Here is a 21,832-nt window from a genome sequence, read left to right on the forward strand (position 1 = left end):
AGTGTGGGAAAGAGACAGCAGTGCGACCCGGGTGGGCGGGGGGAGAGAGAGAGAGAGAGAGAGAGAGAGAGAGAGAGAGAGAGAGAGAGAGAGAGAGAGAGAGAGAGAGAGAGAGAGAGAGAGAGAGAGAGAGAGAGGGGGAGACGGCAGCGCGACCCGGGTGGGCGGGGGGAGACGGCAGCGCGACCCGGGTGGGCGGGGGGAGACGGCAGCGCGACCCGGGTGGGCGAGGGGAGACGGCAGCGCGACCCGGGTGGGCGGGGGGAGACGGCAGCGCGACCCGGGTGGGCGGGGGGAGACGGCAGCGCGACCCGGGTGGGCGGGGGGAGACGGCAGCGCGACCCGGGTGGGCGGGGGGAGACGGCAGCGCGACCCGGGTGGGCGGGGGGAGACGGCAGCGCGACCCGGGTGGGCGGGGGGAGACGGCAGCGCGACCCGGGTGGGCGGGGGGAGACGGCAGCGCGACCCGGGTGGGCGGGGGGAGACGGCAGCGCGACCCGGGTGGGCGGGGGGAGACGGCAGCGCGACCCGGGTGGGCGGGGGGAGACGGCAGCGCGACCCGGGTGGGCGGGGGGAGAGAGACGGCAGCGCGACCCAGGTGGGCGGGGGGAGAGAGACGGCAGCGCGACCCGGGTGGGCTGGGGGAGGGAGAGAGACGGCAGCACGACCCGGGTGGGCGGGGGGAGAGAGACGGCAGCGCGACCCGGGTGGGCGGGGGGAGAGAGACGGCAGCGCGACCCAGGTGGGTGGGGGGAGAGAGACGGCAGCGCGACCCAGGTGGGTGGGGGGAGAGAGACAGCAGCGCGACCCGGGAGGGCTGGGGGAGGGAGAGAGATGGCAGCGTGACCCGGGTGGGCTGGGGGAGGGAGAGAGACGGCAGCGCGAACCGGGTGGGTGGGGGGAGAGAGACGGAGGCGCCACTGGAAGTGGGTGGATATGGCAGCACAATTCGGGTGGGCTTAAATCTGGGGCAGCTGGCTTTTGTTCTGAACTCTGGAAAAATCTGAAATTCAGAACACACTGTCCCCCAAGGGTTCCAGATAAAGGATTGTGTATCTGTACAACGTCAAAGCAGTATAGCAATTACAAACTGCCGTACTCAGGGATGCAGGCTTCCAGTGCTATGGATTTTGATATGTCCTAAACTACACCATTTTATCTCCTAGCCTCCCACATGAAATAAATAACTTCTAGATATACTGAATGTTCTTGAAAGCACTAGTGAATTGATGAGGCAGTTCAAGGTTTGGTAACAGATATTGAATGCTAAAGCATTCTCTTCATGTAGTTATTCAGTTTTAGATTCTCAAAATCAAATACTCAAAACAACTTTTAAGGATACGATACAGGTTGTTATGTTTAATCCACATGAATCTAACTGCTCCGTGTGATAAGATGGGCGTTAGCGAGCACTCCTCCTCTTTTTCCATCAGAATAGGCATAAAGTGTTCTATTTCCGACATCTCCACATCTCCTCGATAATTCCGACAAATTAGGACCTGAAAAACAAAAGTATTACTTTATTTACTTCTGAGAACAGAAATAGATCTTTAATAGAGAACTACTTCATCAGTACACATTTGTTACCTCACCCAATGAGATGAAGGCAGTGAAGAGGTTGTACCTCCCAAACTACAATTGCTAGCACCTAGAAGGTCAACATATAAAGGCTGAAGCTTAATAATATACTGATGAGGCCTCAACCAGGATATTACATCAAAACTTATAAGGAATGTAAAGGTCCTAGAGAGGGCACAGAAACATTTACGAGAACAGCTTGTGTATTCAATGACAAAATCAGGCAGGAAAAGATAAGGTAGTTTTCTTCGCTGCGGATCGGTTCAAAAAGTTATTTAATAAATTATTTGCAGAAGCTGCGAGTTTAGTGATTTGCAAAATCGTAGACATGATACAAGGAAAACTTTTAAACAGTGAGGGTGCTGATCAAGTTCTTATAACAGCATTCGAGAAAAAGCTGTTCTGGGAAAGCAATTTACGATGAGAGAAGTCAGACTGATTGGATTGCTAGAAAGCAGGTGGATGGAATAAATGGCCTTTCCTATATCATAATTCTATGATACTGCATGAATATACCATCAGCTCCATTAACTCGTGCCACTTTATCCTGACAGCAATGTTTAAGTTTTATCAGGTGCAAACCTCATGAACCCACCAATTAAAGTAATGTGTAAATACCTGCACCAGAGGTACTCACAACAATAACCAAAGAAAAAGGTCTACTGGTCCTGCCAGAAACACCCAAATTGTGTTAATGAATAATATGACACATGGGAGGTTCAGGCACTAGGTATCCATGGAGAAGTTGTAAAATGAATTCAAAATTGGCTGAATGGGAGAAGGCAGAGAGTGCTAGTGGATCATTGCTTCTCAGACTGGAGACCTGTGATTAGTAGTGTGCCTCAGGGATCGGTGATTGTTGTCTATATTAATGACCTGGATGATAACGTGGGAAAATGAATCAGCAAGTTGAATGATGACACTAAGATTAGAGGTGTTGTGGACAGCAAGGAAGGCTTTCAAGCTTGCAGAGGGATCTGGACCAAATGGAATAAAAAGGGCCAGAAAATGGCAGATGGAATTTAATGTAGACAAGTGTGAGGTGTGCATTTTGGAAGGACAAACCAGGCTATGACATACACAGTAAATGGTAGGGCACTAGGCCCTTTCAAGCTGCCGTGTAAAATGGGATTAACCAGGTAATTTGCCCGGTTAGCGCCCCACTCACGCAGCAGCTTGAAAGGGTCTGACCCGGTCAGCGTGGTCCAAATCCAACTCTGTCCCTGACCTACCTCAGCGGTAGTCAGGGAACCCAGTTAAACTTACCTAGGTCGTGGCCACCAGCAGCTTGAAAATGAAAATGACCAACCCAGTTGTTCTGGTGACGTCAGCGCTTGCTTCACCGGGCTGCATCTACTGAAATGCGCAATGCTTACATCCTGCTGCTCCACCTATGACTGCGGCATTCGCCTGACAGTGGTGATCACAACAGTTGCCTGCTGTACTGCAGCAGAGCAGAGTTGTTTAGCCAGCATCTGAAGATTGTTCCCATTCCGAATTTGGACTTCGATTTGTCATACTTCGATTTGTAATACTTCCGGTAAGTGTGTGCCATGTAATTCAATGTGTGTCATTGAGGGGGTGGGATTTCCCTTAAATCGCCAGTTTGGCAATTTAATGGGTTGATCCCCCTGCAGCTTAAAAGTTGCTGAAAGCACCTTTGCCCCACTAATTGCACCTGGGTCCCAGGAGGGTTACCTAGGTGCTGCAGCTTAAAAGTGGCTACTGAGGAGTGTGGAGGAACAAAGGGATCTGTGAGTACAGATACATAATTCCCCAGAAGTGGAGTCATATGTAGACAGGGTTGTAAAGAAAACTTTTGGCATCTTGGCCTTCATAAATCAAAGTATTGAGTGAGGCCTAATTTGGAGTATTATGTGCAATTCTAGTTGCCAAAATACAGGAAGGATATCAGTAAGATCAAAGAGTGCAAAGAAGATTTACTAGAACATAGCTGGGTCTTCAGGAGTTGAGATAGAGAAAAATTAAACAGGTTGGACTTTATTCCTTATAGCATAGAAGAATGAGGGGAGATTTGATAGAGGTTTACAAAATTATGAGGTGAATAGACAGAAAATACGAGTAAACTCTTTCCACTTAGATTGGGAGAAATACAAGAGGACACTGCTTTAGGATGAAAGGTAAAAGGTTTAGGGGGACTTCTTCACTCAGAGAGTGGTGGGAGTTTAGAACGAGCTGCCACCTGACACGGTAAATGTGGGCTCACTCACGTTTTAAGAATAGATTGAATAGATATATGGATGGGAGCAAGTCAGTGGGACTAGAAGAATGATGTTCCAGCACAGACTAGAAGGGCCGAATGGCCTATTTTCCGTACCATAGTGTTCCACGTTATGCTTAGGAATGATCTGTGGGAATCCACATGTCAATTTAAGATTCTAAATAATTTTAATGTTATCTTCCTGCTTTTACTTTTGTTCAACTCGATATGAACCCCTAATTTTATTCAAACTCTACTTCATGCCATCAATAAAGAACAATAAAACTTCCCCTATTTGGAACAGAAAAGTGGACTCATGCAATTCCATCCACATATTAGCCATTTCTTTCTCAACATCAAATTGAAACCTTACATAATGAAACAGTAAATATACCCAAACTTTAGCAGAGAGGAATGTGGAGGAAGTGATGAGAGTTTGCACAGTGATGGCTGAGGAGCTAAATGTGCCATTATGAGTTATGGGAGAAAATAATTACACCATTATGTGTGACAGATATGGTGAGGGAAAATTACAATGCAAAAAGGATGATATAAATAGACTGGACACGTTAGAGTAGTTCTCAAAGAGGCTAAGATGAGATTTAGTAATGGTATTTTAAAATCACGAAATGAGCAAGCATTTTCAATGGCTGTTTGATTGATGTCCAGAAGGCATAAATCACCAAAAGAACATGAGATTGAGCACTTTTACATGTGACTGGTTAGGATTTGGAATGCACTACCTGAAAGGGTGATAGATAAAGATTCAGTAGTCTTGAACAACGGGAAAATTGAAGGAGGAAAAACATCCAGTGCAAGGAGAGAGAATAATTAAACATAGAAACATAGAAGATAGGAGCAGGAGTAGGTCATTCGACCCTTCGAGCCTGCTCCGCCATTCAACGCGATCATGGCTGATCTTAAAGTTCAGTACCCCAATTGGAGTGTATTCCAGAAAAGATAGTAGAATTGATACACTGAATAGCTCCATCTGTACAAAATTGTTTGATGTCTTAGAAAAATTACTTATTATAATTTTACTGTTTTTTTCCTGAGATAAATAGCCCTAACCCAAAACCATGAATGCTGCCTGACCCACAAAATTCCACTAGCCTCACATTGTTCGCTGAAGATTCCAGTATCTGCAGTTTTTGTGTTTCTCTGTTTAAATTGACTGTTTGCCACAAACATTCTCAATCGTTCAGGACTGTGCATGAACTTAAAAGTGCAAACCAAATCCAACTGGCAGCATAGATGTCTTTAGTGACCAGCACTAAAGTTCAAATTCAGCTGAGCAGAAATCTGACCCACTGTCTCCATTTTGCAATCATCCCATTACAAGAATTCTCTTAGGAGATCCATCTCAGCAGAACATCGAACCCCCCCCCCCCATCACTATCCACCCCTCCAAAGTTTCAGTCCAATGACCCATTCCAAACTCACAGAAGGTGACCTGAAATATCAACTTTTTAAAAAAAAATCCATTAAAGCATTTATTCTCCTTTCCTCTCTCTACATATTCTATTTGACCTTGTGAGAATGGCAAAAGAACATTTTCAATTTTGGAGTTCCAACACCTATACATTTTTGACTTTGAATGTTCATATTTAGTGAAAAGGTTTGCATGATAAAGAAATTTTCACCATTGCTCAAATGCTTTCTATTCAAAAAGTGTTTAGATGCTATTGTCACATAGAAAATAAAAACACCTGGATAGCAAGCTTCTATAACTAGTTGGTTTAAATGAAACCTGAGGATTAGATATTGCACAATGAATAAATTCTGCCGGTTATGCAGACCACAGCCAACTTCTGTATGCTTGTGCATTTAATATAATTAAAACAACCACAAATTTAGATTGTGCTTCCCATTAATCAATGCAACACAAATTAAAGATAACTATTTATAAGCAAAGTATTGATATATTTTATTCATTTGTGGGTCTTGTACTTTGTAATAACCTCTGCTTCAAAAGCACATCATCTGTCAGAGAAGCCAATTCCCTTGTCCACCAATTCAGAGGGAACTGCATTTTGCCATCAGCTGTGAAGCAGACACCCACTTGAGGCTTCAAATCAAAAAGACTACCCACTAAGGTCCAGCAACATGGAAATATCCATTATTTTGAATTTTTTAAATTACAATTCAAATTATGATTCAACAGAATCATGAAAGATTAAAAAAAATTCTGCTTTATTTCTTAAAATACTGTGGAAAAACCCACTAATCAGAACAATGGTTCTCAACCTAGGCTCTACTTTAATTTTTCAAAACAACTTACGCCCCACCATTAGCAAAAAAAGTTATATATTCAAAAGAAGTTTTAATTAAATCACTTACCGCAAGTGTATTTTTTTTTTTTTGAAAATTTTATTTAAAGTTTTTTTAAAAATACAAACATAAAACAAAGTAATACTAAATCTACCCCCTATAACCCTCCCCCCACCCTTCCAACTACCCCACCCCTTATACCTTCCACCCACCCCTTCCAACTATCCCACCGCAAGTGTATTTCAATGCAATTAGGGTCGGGAATACACTGGAATGCATTTCATATTGTCAATATGTCAACCATCTCAAACACGCATTCAACAATTGCCGTCACTTCAGTGGGAACCTTGCCCCTGGCGCTGGCTGCAAATTTTGTCAGTTTCAACCTTAAATCTCCACGTTTCTCTTAGCTTGTTGCAAATCACGAACAGCACTGAAGTCAAATTACTATTAAATAAAGCCACGGAAAATATATCTTGCTAAAGTAGTCGAGTTTGGGTATTTCTTTTCGAGCTCGTTAAACAGCCACATTATGGTTCCTTTCACTTTGAAAAGAGTTTTCACAGATTCATCATGTTGCAATTCAGATAACTCCTCTTGGTATTGGACTGGAACTTCAGATAAGCCCACCAGCAATGGCTAAGAGGGAAAATCCATTGCTTTTAAATCACAAAATCTACATTGAAGTCAGTAACCAGCATTTTCAAATGGTCAACAATGACATTTGTACCAGCAATAGTTACTTCACACTTACTCAACCAATAGAATTGACTGAAATTTCTTGCAGAAATATTCCTTTGGCATAATTCTAGAAACGTCATGAATCCAAATATCTTTGTTTTCGCATCAATAAGTGTCATATTTGCTACTTGGAATTGCTTGTTGAATGTACTTAGTTTCTCAAAAATGTCCTTCAAGTAATTCATATTAGCTTTGCCATCTATTGTTAACAAGAGATTCATTTCAGGTTTGTCCTTCAAAAACTCGCTGAGGAGATCAAACTGTTTCATAAACCTTTTGAAGCGGTTTCCCTTTGACAACCACCTTATTTCAGTGTGAAGCAATAATCTCACATGTTCTGCATTTTTAATCAACACAAAACTGTTTAAACAATGTTCACATTTGGCATTAGCTTTGATGGCATTGATACACTTGATCACAGAATGCAGCATCTCATGTAGAACAGGCAAAACTTTCTTGGCAACTAAGTTTTTGCGGTGGATAACACAATGCACAACCAACATGTTTGGATTTTCATCCTTCATTAATTTAAAACCCTGTTTTTTTTAAAAAAACCATCATCGCAAATGCACCAACTACAGCACAAGATACAATGTTTCCTTTTGTTATTTCATTTTTTGGCCAAATAATTTTTGAGCTTGCTGTAGATATCAACGACAGTAGTGGTTGTTTCCAATGATTCACAAAATAATATCTCGTCTTGAAACTCTTTCTGATCAACATATCTCATATATGGCAGTAACAGAGCCTCACTGTCATCCAGTTGTATTGAGAACTTTCATGAGAACTTTTCAATAAGTTGTTTTTCAACATCTTGACCCACATCATCTATTCTGTTGATGACAGTACTATTACTCAATGGCATAGCTCGGACATCTTTGTCATCTTTTTGCAGAACTGTTTTGAGAAGCAATGATATTGCGGGTTTAATCAGTTCCTCCCCAATCGTATGATTCTTCCCACGTTTTGCTATCAGCAGAGAAATTTTATAGCTCGTTTCAAGGGTACGATTCAGGGCTGTAGTTTGTGCAGCGAATAATGAAGTGATTTTTTACCTATTTTCAAACTTCTCTTTCAGTGATTTAAAATATTCCAATTTCAAATTGATATGGTCAGGATGTTTTACCCTCAAATGAGCTTCAAGATGGCCTGCTTTCATTGATTCATTTGTACAGCAGGTATAAACCCAAACTTCAAGAACTCCACTGAATATTCATGTATATGATTTGATTAAGTTGCTTGCTTGGTCTGCTCATTTTGGATATATAACAGCGCGAGCTCCCTGAAACAGATTAATCAATATTTTATTATGTCTTAGAATTGAAAAATGTAATAAAAATAATGATCGATTCAAAGGAAGGATACTGACTCGAAAAAAAGAAAAACGCTTGCGCGGTTTCTGACATTTTTCCCCCCTCGCAGAAAAACTGCACTAGCCTCATGCCTCTTTCTTGGGTCCCTACTTTTTTCCCGATTTTTTGCATCCCCCTCCAATCCACTGGTACACAAAGATACACACAGATACAAGTCTCACTCACTACTGAACTGAAAAAGTAAAGGGGTATGTACAGAGACATGATTGTTGAGATAATTTGGAATCCACGTCACCAATGAGATAATTTGGAATGGATGATAATAAGAACAGTCAGAAAAAATATAATTATAATGTTAACTAAGAATAACAACAGTTAAAATGAGAAAAACTTTAGAAGAGCAAAAACACATGTTATGAAAATAAAAAGAACAGTGATTATTCTTGGAAGTTACCAAACTTATGTTGTATTTAGTGTTGCCAAGTCATACAACAACGTAAGTTTATTTTTTCAAACCAACTTTTTAATTATTTCCCAAAATATTCCTATGCCCTATTAAAGTATTCTTAAGTCTCACACCCCACCTTGAGAATCTATGGATTAGAACTTTTTATAAAGTGACCATCATCAAATTTTCAGAATTTTATAGCAAATGATGTTGCAACGTAATGGATAACATAAATTCAGGTTTCACAAACACAGGAAAGCAACGGGGACATTTTCTCGACTGGAGAAAAATCCAATTGTCATTGTCTTTTCTGTTCATGGGAGACTAACTATTCTACAAATACGCTGAAATCTTACTCAAACTCACACATTATCGTCATGGCATTAACATCTACTTAAATCCTTTCTTAGATGTCCTTGCATGGAAATGGTTTGTGTTGCGTATTCTTTCCTTTAAAAAAGACACTCGCACAAGGAGAAGCTTTGTTAGTTCTTTATTCAGATCAAAATGGTTCCTCCCAGCCCCAAAATACAATGCTGTTATGTGACATCACACGCCTGCGCATACCCACAACAGTTTGTGGCTGTAGAAATTTCCTGCTTAACAAATGGAATAATTGCCTATCATCCTTCTTTGTCATTCCCAGGTCCTGTGAACAATTCCTCATCTATTCCTTTCACTTAGTTCACTGGTCAGTTTCATGTACTCAATTCAAGACCACATGGCCATGTCCTTTCAAACCTGAGATGTTGCTTCGGATCCATATTCTTTGATTTCAACCTCTTCCCCATCATTCCTTTGCATTCCTTCATCTATGTAAATAACTCTACTCCATCCAGTCAAAATCAATCTATATAGTTACAATATCCACTGAATTCCCATACCTCAAATGTTGCTTCATCACAACCGTTTGCTCCAAGTAACACACTTTACAAGTTCCTTCCCTTGAGAACTACATACATCATTGAAATTAAAGTGAAAAGAAATGACAGAACAAATTTCAATGCACATTTTAAAGTAATTCAAGAATAGCAATTCGTGCTAGCCACCACATTGACAGGATGAAAACTAGTTAACTAGTCAGTGGAAGTCAAAGGTGGAACCTTGCCCAGAGAATGGAAAAGTACTGCCATCCGTTTTGCATACAATCAATGGATTGTTAACATCTGCAAATGGCAAGGCCTAGGTCTAATGTCTTGCATACATCCTCCAACAATGCAAAAGCCAGTCAGTCTATTTGTTTTACAAAATCCAGGTAGTCTTGAGTACAGAGCCAAAATGTGTTGCATGTTCTTCCACATGGCTTTCCATTGTAATCTTTAGTAAATTAATGAAGTGAAGTGTCGTTTTGCATAAAATATCAAATTTATAGGATTTAAAAAAAATTGTTTAAATTGTCTGTAGGTGACAACTTAATCAAATCATATACATGAATTTACCATTCTATAAACTAATCCATTTTACTACTTTTTAAAAACCCTGCTTGCTTTTGTCTCAAATATTATTTTAGAAACTATAAACCATAAGTGAATGATAAAATGATACAAGTGTTACTCCAACATGATATTGACCAAATAGCATACTCTTAAAACAAAAATTATCCATTGATAAATGCTGACAAGTTCAGACATGTACAGCACTTCAAAATGGTGTGACAGCAAGAGTATATTTTTAAAGGGCTGAGAAAGTTGAACCTACAAGAGACATTATGGAAAAAAATTGTTCAGTATCCAATTCCTGATGAAGGATTCTCACCCAAAACACAATTGCTTTCCGTGGGTGCTGTGTGACCCTACTGAGTTCCTCCAGCAACTTTGTGCACTGCTTAATATATCCAATTGTTTGGAATTCCCAATTGTTCAGTATCTGACTCCCTGTGGCACTCTTGTCTCCCACGTTTCCCCAAATACAAGGCTCCATTTCCTACACTTCTTTAAGATCACTGAATGTACAACCTGTTCCTTAATCAATTCCACTTCAGCTAACTTCAAAAGGGAACTTCTCCAGATTTAAGAACTCATCACAACTATATCATTTTACTCTGGACCTTTTTTGTCTATGGCTCCTTTAGGATTCTGCTCTGTTTATGGGCCTCCTACCCTGTGAACCAGTCAAGTTTAGTTGGCTTTTTCCATTCTTCTCTCCTGACTACATAAAAAAAAGTAAATATTTTATGATTTCAGTCCATGGCCCCAGTTAAATGTGCTGTGGTGGGGTGGGGGGGGGGGGTGGGGGGGGGGGTGGAGGGCTGTTGAGAATGGCTGCTCGAGATGCTCCATAAGCTAGCACACTGAAATCAGCACTCCAATAAACTTCATCTCCAGAGTAACATTCTGCCTGAAACAGATAATTTGTGGGGAGAAGCTCCACACAGTGGAACATTAATACTATGTCTAATTTAACACTCCAAGAGAGCATGTCCTGGATGGGTGCAGAACAAATTCACTGGAATGATACTCTGCGGAAACAATAAGTGAAGTGGTGACCCAATTAGTTTTAAGTTGGTTAGAGCAGCTGTTTTCAACCTTTTATTTAGCCACTGACCACCTTAAGTATTTCTTTACTGACCATGAATCACCTATATACAAACAGAAGGTTGTGAATGTGTGTGTGAAACAGAAAGGTGAGCGTGCATGTATTTGTGTCAAACAGGGCGTGCGTGCGCGACAGAAGGACGCGCGTGCGTGCGCGACAGAAGGACGCGCGTGCGTGCGCGACAGAAGGACGCGCGTGCGTGCGCGACAGAAGGACGCGCGTGCGTGCGCGACAGAAGGACGCGCGTGCGTGCGCGACAGAAGGACGCGCGTGCGTGCGCGACAGAAGGACGCGCGTGCGTGCGCGACAGAAGGACGCGCGTGCGTGCGCGACAGAAGGACGCGCGTGCGTGCGCGACAGAAGGACGCGCGTGCGTGCGCGACAGAAGGACGCGCGTGCGTGCGCGACAGAAGGACGCGCGTGCGTGCGCGACAGAAGGACGCGCGTGCGTGCGCGACAGAAGGACGCGCGTGCGTGCGCGACAGAAGGACGCGCGTGCGTGCGCGACAGAAGGACGCGCGTGCGTGCGCGACAGAAGGACGCGCGTGCGTGCGCGACAGAAGGACGCGCGTGCGTGCGCGACAGAAGGACGCGCGTGCGTGCGCGACAGAAGGACGCGCGTGCGTGCGCGACAGAAGGACGCGCGTGCGTGCGCGACAGAAGGACGCGCGTGCGTGCGCGACAGAAGGACGCGCGTGCGTGCGCGACAGAAGGACGCGCGTGCGTGCGCGACAGAAGGACGCGCGTGCGTGCGCGACAGAAGGACGCGCGTGCGTGCGCGACAGAAGGACGCGCGTGCGTGCGCGACAGAAGGACGCGCGTGCGTGCGCGACAGAAGGACGCGCGTGCGTGCGCGACAGAAGGACGCGCGTGCGTGCGCGACAGAAGGACGCGCGTGCGTGCGCGACAGAAGGACGCGCGTGCGTGCGCGACAGAAGGACGCGCGTGCGTGCGCGACAGAAGGACGCGCGTGCGTGCGCGACAGAAGGACGCGCGTGCGTGCGCGACAGAAGGACGCGCGTGCGTGCGCGACAGAAGGACGCGCGTGCGTGCGCGACAGAAGGACGCGCGTGCGTGCGCGACAGAAGGACGCGCGTGCGTGCGCGACAGAAGGACGCGCGTGCGTGCGCGACAGAAGGACGCGCGTGCGTGCGCGACAGAAGGACGCGCGTGCGTGCGCGACAGAAGGACGCGCGTGCGTGCGCGACAGAAGGACGCGCGTGTGCGTTCCATCACCAATTTGGGTGATCTTGAGCCAAAGATTCCCACAGTTTGGTGGAGATACAACACTTCGTCAAGATGTTTCAAGACAGTCTTCAAATGGTTCCTCTGTCCATCTAGTGATTTCTTGCAATGACAAAATTTGGAACAGCTTGTCCGTTTCAGGGGTCTACTATCAAGCAATGAAAAATATACAGATACTGTAATGGAGCACAATTGGGTCCCCAATACTTGAAAGGTTGGCCTGCGACAGGACACTGACATTGGCTTACTTATTCTGTATAATTATAAGAATTTTGGATAGCCAATGTTGGTGATGCATGTCCAGTACTTTCAGTTTCCTCCTCTCGCCAGTTATATTCTCAAACTGTAGAAGATGGGTAAAAAAAATCATTGCTGCCTCACAGACCACAAGCTTTGTCCTGGGTATGAAATAATAAACAATGGACAATAGCTCCAGTGGCTTAATGGCCTTGACCTGCTGTACAGTTTCAAAAATTGAGCTACTTTGTTGAACACATGTTAAAGTTTAGTCTGCCCCATCAGATGGACATGGGGGGTGGGGGGGGTTAAAGTCAAATAGAACTTTCCAGGGATTAGCAGGGAGATGAGATTGTTCCATCCACAATGTTTCATCATTCTGAAGTGGATACATAGTAAAGATATTAGGGCCAAATTTTTCATACACGTGATGTGGACATCATCAATATCACAGCATTTATTATCCATTGCTTGTAAACTTAAGTTGGCAATTAAAAGTCGACCACAATGGTAGGTGTTACAAGCCCAAAGGACCCCAAAACCCAGCAGCAGTAGATATTCACCACGACAAATGGTTACTTAAACAAAAGTTGTTTTAATTATCTTTAAACATGAAAACAGAATCAAACTATAACTTATCACTATTAACTTAATTAACCCAACTTAACCCCCTTCTAATTCTAAGTACGCATGTATGGTGTGTGTGTAAATTTAAGAAAATTTCTTTGGATCACAGTTCAATCTCACGTCTCATTCTTCCAAGTTCACTGGTTGCAGGCAATTCTTATACTGTGCACAAAATTTAACATGTATGAAGTTCACCAGGCTTTGGTGCTTGAAAGGTAGGTTTTTTGGAGGTTTGCAGAGAGAGATTGGTTGTTCCAGGATTTCCACAACTGAGTCACCTCAATTTCTTGCTGATGAAACTTGCCCCATTAGGGTTCTCCAGATGATAATCTCTTTCTTTCAGGCTATCACAGAGTTTCTTTCTGTTCTGCTTATTCTAAGAGAAACATCAGACAGATAGCACTTCCAGCCATCCCCCACTCTGGAGCTTTGTTTCAATTCCAACAAGCTTCCTGCTTGTTTCAGCTTTTCAGCTGTCTTTCAGTGTCACACACACACCAGCTCAAAGAACTGTTTCCCCCTTCTCTCTCTAACTGCTAGAAAGCCCATGTGACTCACTTGCAAAACACCCCCCCCCCCCCATTCTCCAGCTAACAATAGGAGTTAGCCTTTTGCTCCCATCTGTTGTCTAAGGTAAAGAACTTCTCAGGAGTGACCTTTCTGTGCACTTTGCAGAAAGGTCAGAAGCCTTGTAAAAATGTTCAACACAGATGACCTGTCTCCAGTCAGTTCATTTGATGACATCATTTCAATTAGCAGCTACTTGTGAAATGTGCATAGCGTTCTCCATAGTTTCTGTTAAGTTCGCTGATATGAAATCTTCAGTATTTCAAATAAGATCTATTTTAAAATGTGTGTATGTATGTAACCTACTCTAATTTTACCAATTATCTCCCAAATATATATACCATTACATAGGTCATGCGTCATTTACAGAACAGACCAGGTAAAGAGAAGTTGCCTTCCTTGAAGAATATTAATGAGCTAGTTTCAGTTTTTGTTGTGTAATTGTACATTTGTTTCAACTTAAATTCTAAAGCTGCCAAAATAGGATTTGGAAACCGAAGTCCGGAATCTGGGTGGCACTGTTAGCATATTACAGCACTGGAGACCCAGGTTCAAATCCACTGCTGACTGTAAGAAGTTTGCAAGTTCTCCCCATGACCCGCGTGGGTGTTCCCTTGGTGCTCAGGTTTCCTCTCACCCTCCAAAATGCACAAGGTCGTTGGCTTGGATTTCAATGCCTGGAACCAGCTTCTACGGTCATGTAAATAAAATATTTAAAATTTTAAATTAAAAAAAATCTGTGCTCCAGAAGACTGGCTGTGAGCCCAATAACTTCACATTACTGCACTCCTAAACTGCTCAGTTTATTTTCCTGTTCAACACTGATGAAGGTACAGAACTCGGCATTCTGAATGTAAAAGGGGAAAAAAATTAATTGATTCTTATAGCACCTTTCACAACCTCAGGCACATTGTAAACGATTTAAGGTCAATATCATAATGTTGTTACTTCAATATGTTCACTTTAAGGTCCCACAAACTGCACCATCAACCGTAGCAGATAATGGGCAGGAACATAGCTGAGCCAACCCACTGCCTGTGAGACAGTTGGTGGAACACACTTACAGCAACAGGGATCAAGCTCCACCCACAAAGGGAGAAGCCATTCTCCCCAAATCAAGGTATCAAGAGGAGGCAGCCCTATCAATCCTCAAATGGAGCAGAGGGAAAAGGGTTTCAAATCACTTCACAGTTCATGAGAGCAGCAGGGTGTTTACCAAACCCAGGGGTGTAAAAGGGAAGAGAATATGTGGAGGGTACCATGTTCTCATGGTTCTTTCTTTCTCAATCTGGCATTTAAAACACCTGTTTCTCTCCCTCAGTAAATACTCAAAAGTGCTGAAGAAATTCAGCAGGTCCTGCAGCATCCATAGGAGGCAAAGATATATAACCAATGCTTCTGGGTCTCAGTACTTCATCAAGGAAAGGTCTCTACCCTACTCATTAGCCACAGTTGACTGACCAGAGCAGCAATGCACACAATTCCAATAAAACAGTGGCTCTCAACCTTTTTCTTTCCACTCACATCCCACTTTAAGTAATCCCTATCCCATCAGAGCTCTGTGATTAGTAAGGGATTGCTTAAGGTGGGATGTGAGTGGGAAGGGAAGGTTGAGAACCAGTGCTCTAGACCCAATTGTTACTGAAATATTTTGCTTGAGAAAAATTGTCATTGGCCCATTTCCTTTGGAATTACAAAACCGTGCACATAACAAGTCAATTAAGTACAATTAAAACAGTAGTTTTCAAACTTTTTCTTTCCACCTACATACCACCTTACTAATCACAGAGCACCTATGACATAGGGAATACTTAAAAGTGGTATGTGAGTGGAAAGAAAAAGGTTGAGAACCATTGCAGTAAAACAAACTTTGGGACCACAGGGTGGAGGGGCACTGGGCAGGGAGCCACGGGACGAGGGGCAAGGGGGTCAAGAGTTGAGAGGGTGGAGATGGGGAGAGGGTGGAGATGGGGAGAGGGTGGAGATGGGGAGAGGGTGGAGATGGGGAGAGGGTGGAGATGGGGAGAGGGTGGAGATGGGGAGAGGGTGGAGATGGGGAGAGGGTGGAGATGGGGAGAGGGTGGAGATGGGGAGAGGGTGGGACCACGGAGTGAGGGTCATGGGTGGAGTGGGGGTCATTTTAGTGATGGGGTTGGGGTGAGAGTGTGGGGTCACGGAGTGAGGGTGGGAGTTACGGCATGAGAGTGGTGGGTGACAGGGTGAGTGTGGGGTCAAGGGGTGAGAAGGCACCCCCCCTCCCCCACCCCCACCCATCACCATCACCCAGCCGGGAGATCAGAGACCACGCATGCGTGCGCGCCCACCATTCCTCCTTACCTTCCCCTTCAGGTCGAGCACGTAAACGGCGGAGGCCGACATTTTCCCAGCACCGGGGCGCACCTCCACGATCTGGCCGCCCAAGAAAAGGAAGCAAGAACTCACTCCCGCTATCCGGCCCGCAGCGTCACCATAACACTCCCGTCACTTCCGCACACCCGGCAACAAGGCATGTTGTGATTGGCTGGGGCAGGTGAAGCTGTGGTGGTGCCGTTCGCCCTTGTCACGTGGTAAGGTCCGCGCCGCCATAGACAAGTGACCTGTTGGGAATGATCATCCGCTGTAGGAGCGCATGGAGCCAGGATAGTGGTGAGGGCTGAAATACTATCGAATGCACCGTGACGGGAATATATATGGAGTTTGTTATTACTTTATGGCAAATAAAGTCTATTTTTGGTACCAAAAAAATTCCAGCGGGGGCAAAAAGGTCAGGGGTGGATAAAACAAGAGTCTGCGATGGACCAATTTCAGAGGGTGTACATGGCCCACCCCCACAGGTTGCAGCGGGCCCCATACCCACTCAACGGGGTGAACCTGTACCTGAGCCCAGACCCACAACCACAGGGTGAACCTGAACTTGATACCTGACCCCACACCCACAGGGTAAAACCTGCACCTGATCCCTGACCCCACACCCACAGGGTAAACCTGCACCTGATCCCTGGCCCCACACCCACAGGGTGAACCTGTACCTGAGCCCAGACCCACAACCACAGGGTGAACCTGAACTTGATACCTGACCCCACACCCACAGGGTAAACCTGCACCTGATCCCTGACCCCACACCCACAGGGTAAACCTGCACCTGATCCCTGGCCCCACACCCACAGGGTGAACCTGTACCTGAGCCCAGACCCACAACCACAGGGTGAACCTGAACTTGATACCTGACCCCACACCCACAGGGTAAACCTGCACCTGATCCCTGACCCCACACCCACAGGGTAAACCTGCACCTGATCCCTGGCCCCACACCCACAGGGTGAACCTGTACCTGAGCCCAGACCCACAACCACAGGGTGAACCTGAACTTGATACCTGACCCCACACCCACAGGGTAAACCTGCACCTGATCCCTGACCCCACACCCACAGGGTAAACCTGCACCTGATCCCTGGCCCCACACCCACAGGGTGAACCTGTACCTGAGCCCAGACCCACAACCACAGGGTGAACCTGAACTTGATACCTGACCCCACACCCACAGGGTAAACCTGCACCTGATCCCTGACCCCACACCCACAGGGTAAACCTGCACCTGATCCCTGGCCCCACACCCACAGGGTGAACCTGTACCTGAGCCCAGACCCACAACCACAGGGCGAACCTGAACTTGATACCTGACCCCACACCCACAGGGTAAACCTGCACCTGATCCCTGACCTCACACCCACAGGGTAAACCTGCACCTGATCCCTGGCCCCACACCCACAGGGTGAACCTGTACCTGAGCCCAGACCCACTCCACGGGGTGAACCTGTACCTGAGCCCAGACCCACAACCACAGGGTGAACCTGTACCTGAGCCCAGACCCACTCCACGGGGTGAACCTGTACCTGACCCTAGACCCACAACCACAGGGTGAACCTGAACTTGATACCTGACCCCACACCCACAGGGTAAACCTGCACCTGATCCCTGACCCCACACCCACAGGGTAAACCTGCACCTGATCCCTGACCCCACACCCACAGGGTGAACCTGTACCTGAGCCCAGACCCACTCCACGGGGTGAACCTGATACCTGACCCCACACCCACAGGGTGAACCTGTACCTGGGCCCACACCCACAGGGTGAACCTGTACTTGAGCACAGATCCACAAGGTGAACCTGTACTTGAACCCAGACCCACAAGATGAACCTGTACTTGAGCCCAGACCCACAAGGTGAACCTGTACTTGAGCCCAGACCCAGATCCACAGGGTGAACCTGTACCTGAGCCAAGACCCACACCCACAGGGTGAACCTGTACTTGAGCACAGATCCACAAGGTGAACCTGTACTTGAACCCAGACCCACAAGATGAACCTGTACTTGAGCCCAGACCCACAAGGTGAACCTGTACTTGAGCCCAGACCCAGATCCACAGGGTGAACCTGTACCTGAGCCAAGACCCACACCCACAGGGTGAACCTGAACCCTGACCTCATACCCACAGGGTAAATCTGTACCTGAGCCCAGACCCACAACCACAGGCTGAACCTGTACTTAAGCCCAGACCCACACCCACAGGGTGAACCTGTACCTGAGCCCAGACCCACAACCACAGGATGAACCTGTACCTGAGCCCAGACCCACACCCACAGGGTGAACCTGAATCCTGACCCCCACACCCACAGGGTAAATCTGTACCTGAGCCCAGACCCACAACCACAGGGTGAATCTGTACGTGAACACAGACACACAACCACAGGATGAACATGCACCTGAACCCAGACCCACAACCACAGGGTGAACCTGTATGCGAGCACAGACAAACACCCACAGGGTGAACTTGCATGTGAATGCAGACACAACCACAGGGTGAACCTGTACCTGACTCTAGACCCATATCCACAGGGTGAACCTGTATCTGAACCCCTCTCCCCCAAATCCACAGAGTGAACCTGTATCTGACCCCAGTCCCACACCCACGGGTGAACCTGTACCTGACTCCAGATTCAAATCCACAGGGTGTACCTGTACTTGGTTCAGTTTCATAATTCTGCAGACTAGCAGGTCACATGTTCAGGCAACTTATGCTTCTTGGCTGACAGATATGGATGAGAGGAAGGGGAGCTGCACTTGAAATTAGAACAGAAATTTACAGAACGCACAGGCCCTTCAGCTCGTGTTGTGTCGACTTCATAACCTACTCTAGTAACTTTGTAGAATTTCCCGACTGCATAACCATCCATTTTTCTCACTGCAATGTACCTAAGTGTCTTGAAAGATCCCATTGTATCTGCCTCTCGTACCATTACTGACAACATATTCCATGCACCCATTCAATTTCATAGTGTGAAAAAATGTACCTCTACATCCCCCTTGTTTTTCACTGCCAAGCTCCTTAAAACTATGGCCCCTCGTGTTAACCATTTCAGCCCTGGGAAACAGCCTCTGCCGGTCAATGCCTCTCATTATCTCATACACCTCTATCAGGTCCGTCCCCCCCATCCTCTGTCACTCCAAAGAAAAAAGACCAAGTTCACTCAACCTGCCCTTATAAAGCATGCTCTCCTATTCAGGCAGCTACTCTTTCTCTGTATCATCCACATCTTTCCTGTGATGAGGTGGTCAGAACTGAACACATCATGGCAAAACTTAGAGATATGTCCAGTTATGTCATATGCGTAGAATTTTCTAAATTCCCTAATATTGACTGATAAGGGACAATTTGTTAAACACGTCCAGGCTAGTTCCTACTCATGAAGGGACTACACTCGATCTTCTTTCAGGAAATAAACATAAGGGAAATAGTTGAAGTGCACCTTGGGACCAGTTTTAAAATAATTCTATTAGTTTCAAGATGATAACGGAAAAAGATAGGACTGGTCTTCAATGTAAAATACTGACTTTATTGGAGAGATTTGCAAGCAAAGCAACAAATGGCAAGTAGGAGGCTTTTAAAAGTGAGATTGATGGATCTCAGTGCCAACATGGAGCAGGGTGGCCAAATTACAGCCCGTTGCCCATTTTTAAGAGGCCCAGGGTGAATTTTAAAAATAAAATGGAATATGACCCATTGGAACATGGTCTCTAACAATAAACTGCACTGCATGTACATTGCACTTCTTAGTTTCAACACTAGATGTCACTGCCATTTTGAACAATACTAAACGGATTGCAATGTTGCTTCGCGATGAAAAGGTTTACCTCAGTACATTAAACATTAACGGACTATTTCCGTTAAGAGGAGGAAAGATTAAAACAAGAGGACATGAGTTAAGAATTAAGGGGCAGAGGTTTAGAGGTAACATGAGGGGGAACTTCTTTACTCAGAGTGGTAGCCGTGTGGAATGATCTTCCGGGAGAAATAGTGGCGGCGAAGTCAATTGTATTATTTAAGAAAAAGTTGGACAGGTATATGGATGAGAAGAAGATGGAGGGTTATGGGCATTGTGCAGGGAGGTGGGACTAGAAAGGGGTGTTTGGTTCAGTGCGGACTAGAAGGGCCTAATGGCCTGTTTCCGTGCTGTAATTGTTATGTTATGTTATGGTGGAACCGAAAAGACAGAAAATAGACACGGTGGGAAAATGAATACTTTTTCCAAAGAAATCAAGGGAAAGTGTTTGATTTGCAAGGAATCTGTTAACTTTAATAGCCTATCTACAGTTTTACACATTGCATCTTGATCATTAAGATGGACACTTGGGCCGTGAACTGTATTCAATGAGAGTTATGGAGGAATGTTGGAGACGGCCTTGTCCCTTTCTGGATCTTTTATCCTGATCTTATTTTGCACTGCTTTTTGAATGAGAGTTTTAAAGTTTTATTGTAATCATTTAAATTTAAGTAGCAGATACAGAAATGCGTACTGAAACTTTTAACACATCAATAAACTAGTGTAATGTCAGCACTAAAAGTTAAACTGTTCAGTAGTGTTGTATAGTTGATAGAAAATGAATTTTCGATGGCACAAGGATTTTCTGATCTAAAAACAGATTTTATTGCAGTGCAACTGGTTAAAAACTGCTGGGTTTAATATCGTTTGGCTCGTGACTTATTTTTCTGTTTGTGGCCCATGACCAAAAAGGTTTAGCCACCCCTATGTTTGAGTGAAGGGCAAGGCTGGAAGGATGTGAGAACCCCTACTGATGAGGAATATTACGAGTCTGGTCAAGAAAAGGAAAGGCATCTGTTGAGGATTGGCATCTGAAATTAGGAGAGCCCCTTGAAGAATCTAAAGAATGTAGGAGTTCACTTAAGGAAAAGAATTAGGAGGGCAAAGGGGGGGAGGGGTGTGGGGTATGAGATATCCCTGGCAGATTATAAAGAAAGATTCCAAAAAGATTCTGTAATTACATTAAGATAGTTAAGGAACAGTGGTAAATTATGTGTGGAACCACAGGAAATGGGCGAGGACAAATTAATTGTACTTTTCATCTGAATTTACTGCACAGAACAATTTGAAAATCAGTAAGTTCATGGATAGCGTGTGTTAGAAATTAAAGTACCTTTAAAGAAATTGCTCGAGACAAAAATTGAGAACAAAGAACATTTATTACTACAACAATGCAAAGTTGGGTGCTTCCCCTTACCCTGGGAATACACACACACACTGGGGCTCACCCAACTTTTATACAGTCAATTTCAGTATCAGAGTGCCCTCCCCCCTTACATTCTTCTGCCCCCTGGATGGGTTGGGGATAGGTAATCCTTCCTGCCTACGTGCAGTTTCAGTACACTTGGAGGACCAGGGGTATCCTGTCGGTGTCCCTTCATGTTATTGTCCTTATTCACACCTTCCTGATTCTCGGGGCTACAGTCTCTTGATATGCAGAGTTGACTCATTCTATCTAGGGTTGGCTAATTTCATATGTATAAATCTGTGTATGATTAGCTAATTAGATATGTAGGACTTGGTACTTCTGTCCAGGGCTAGGAGACCCTTATCTGATCCAGACTACCTCAACTTCCTACATTCTATTGTTCCTTACCACTCCTTATCTTAGTCTTATGGTCTTGTCACAAAGACTAGAAGATTCTTATGTTAATCGTGCTGACTCTG

General features: G+C 44.9%; 1 protein-coding gene across 2 annotated transcripts in view; it reads right to left on the bottom strand.

Annotated features, from left to right (window-relative positions):
* The window catches only part of LOC138758904 (AP-1 complex subunit mu-1), a 141,572-nt gene extending 125,297 nt beyond the window's left edge, over positions 1–16,275 (bottom strand). The window contains exons 1-3 of one of the 2 annotated variants that reach the window (XM_069928489.1): positions 16,121–16,274; positions 7,938–8,093; positions 1,343–1,499 (exon numbers count right to left, since the gene is read on the bottom strand). In XM_069928489.1, the coding sequence (XP_069784590.1) occupies positions 1,343–1,499; positions 7,938–7,970 (190 nt within the window). In that variant the 5' untranslated portion in view covers positions 7,971–8,093; positions 16,121–16,274. Of the gene's footprint in view, positions 1–1,342; positions 1,500–7,937; positions 8,094–16,120 lie in introns of both variants that reach the window. The other variant, XM_069928488.1, reaches the window with a different exon arrangement.
* Between the last annotated feature and the right edge of the window lie 5,557 nt (positions 16,276–21,832).

This window comes from Narcine bancroftii, chromosome 3 (assembly GCF_036971445.1).
Source record: "Narcine bancroftii isolate sNarBan1 chromosome 3, sNarBan1.hap1, whole genome shotgun sequence".
Lineage (NCBI taxonomy): Eukaryota > Metazoa > Chordata > Chondrichthyes > Torpediniformes > Narcinidae > Narcine > Narcine bancroftii.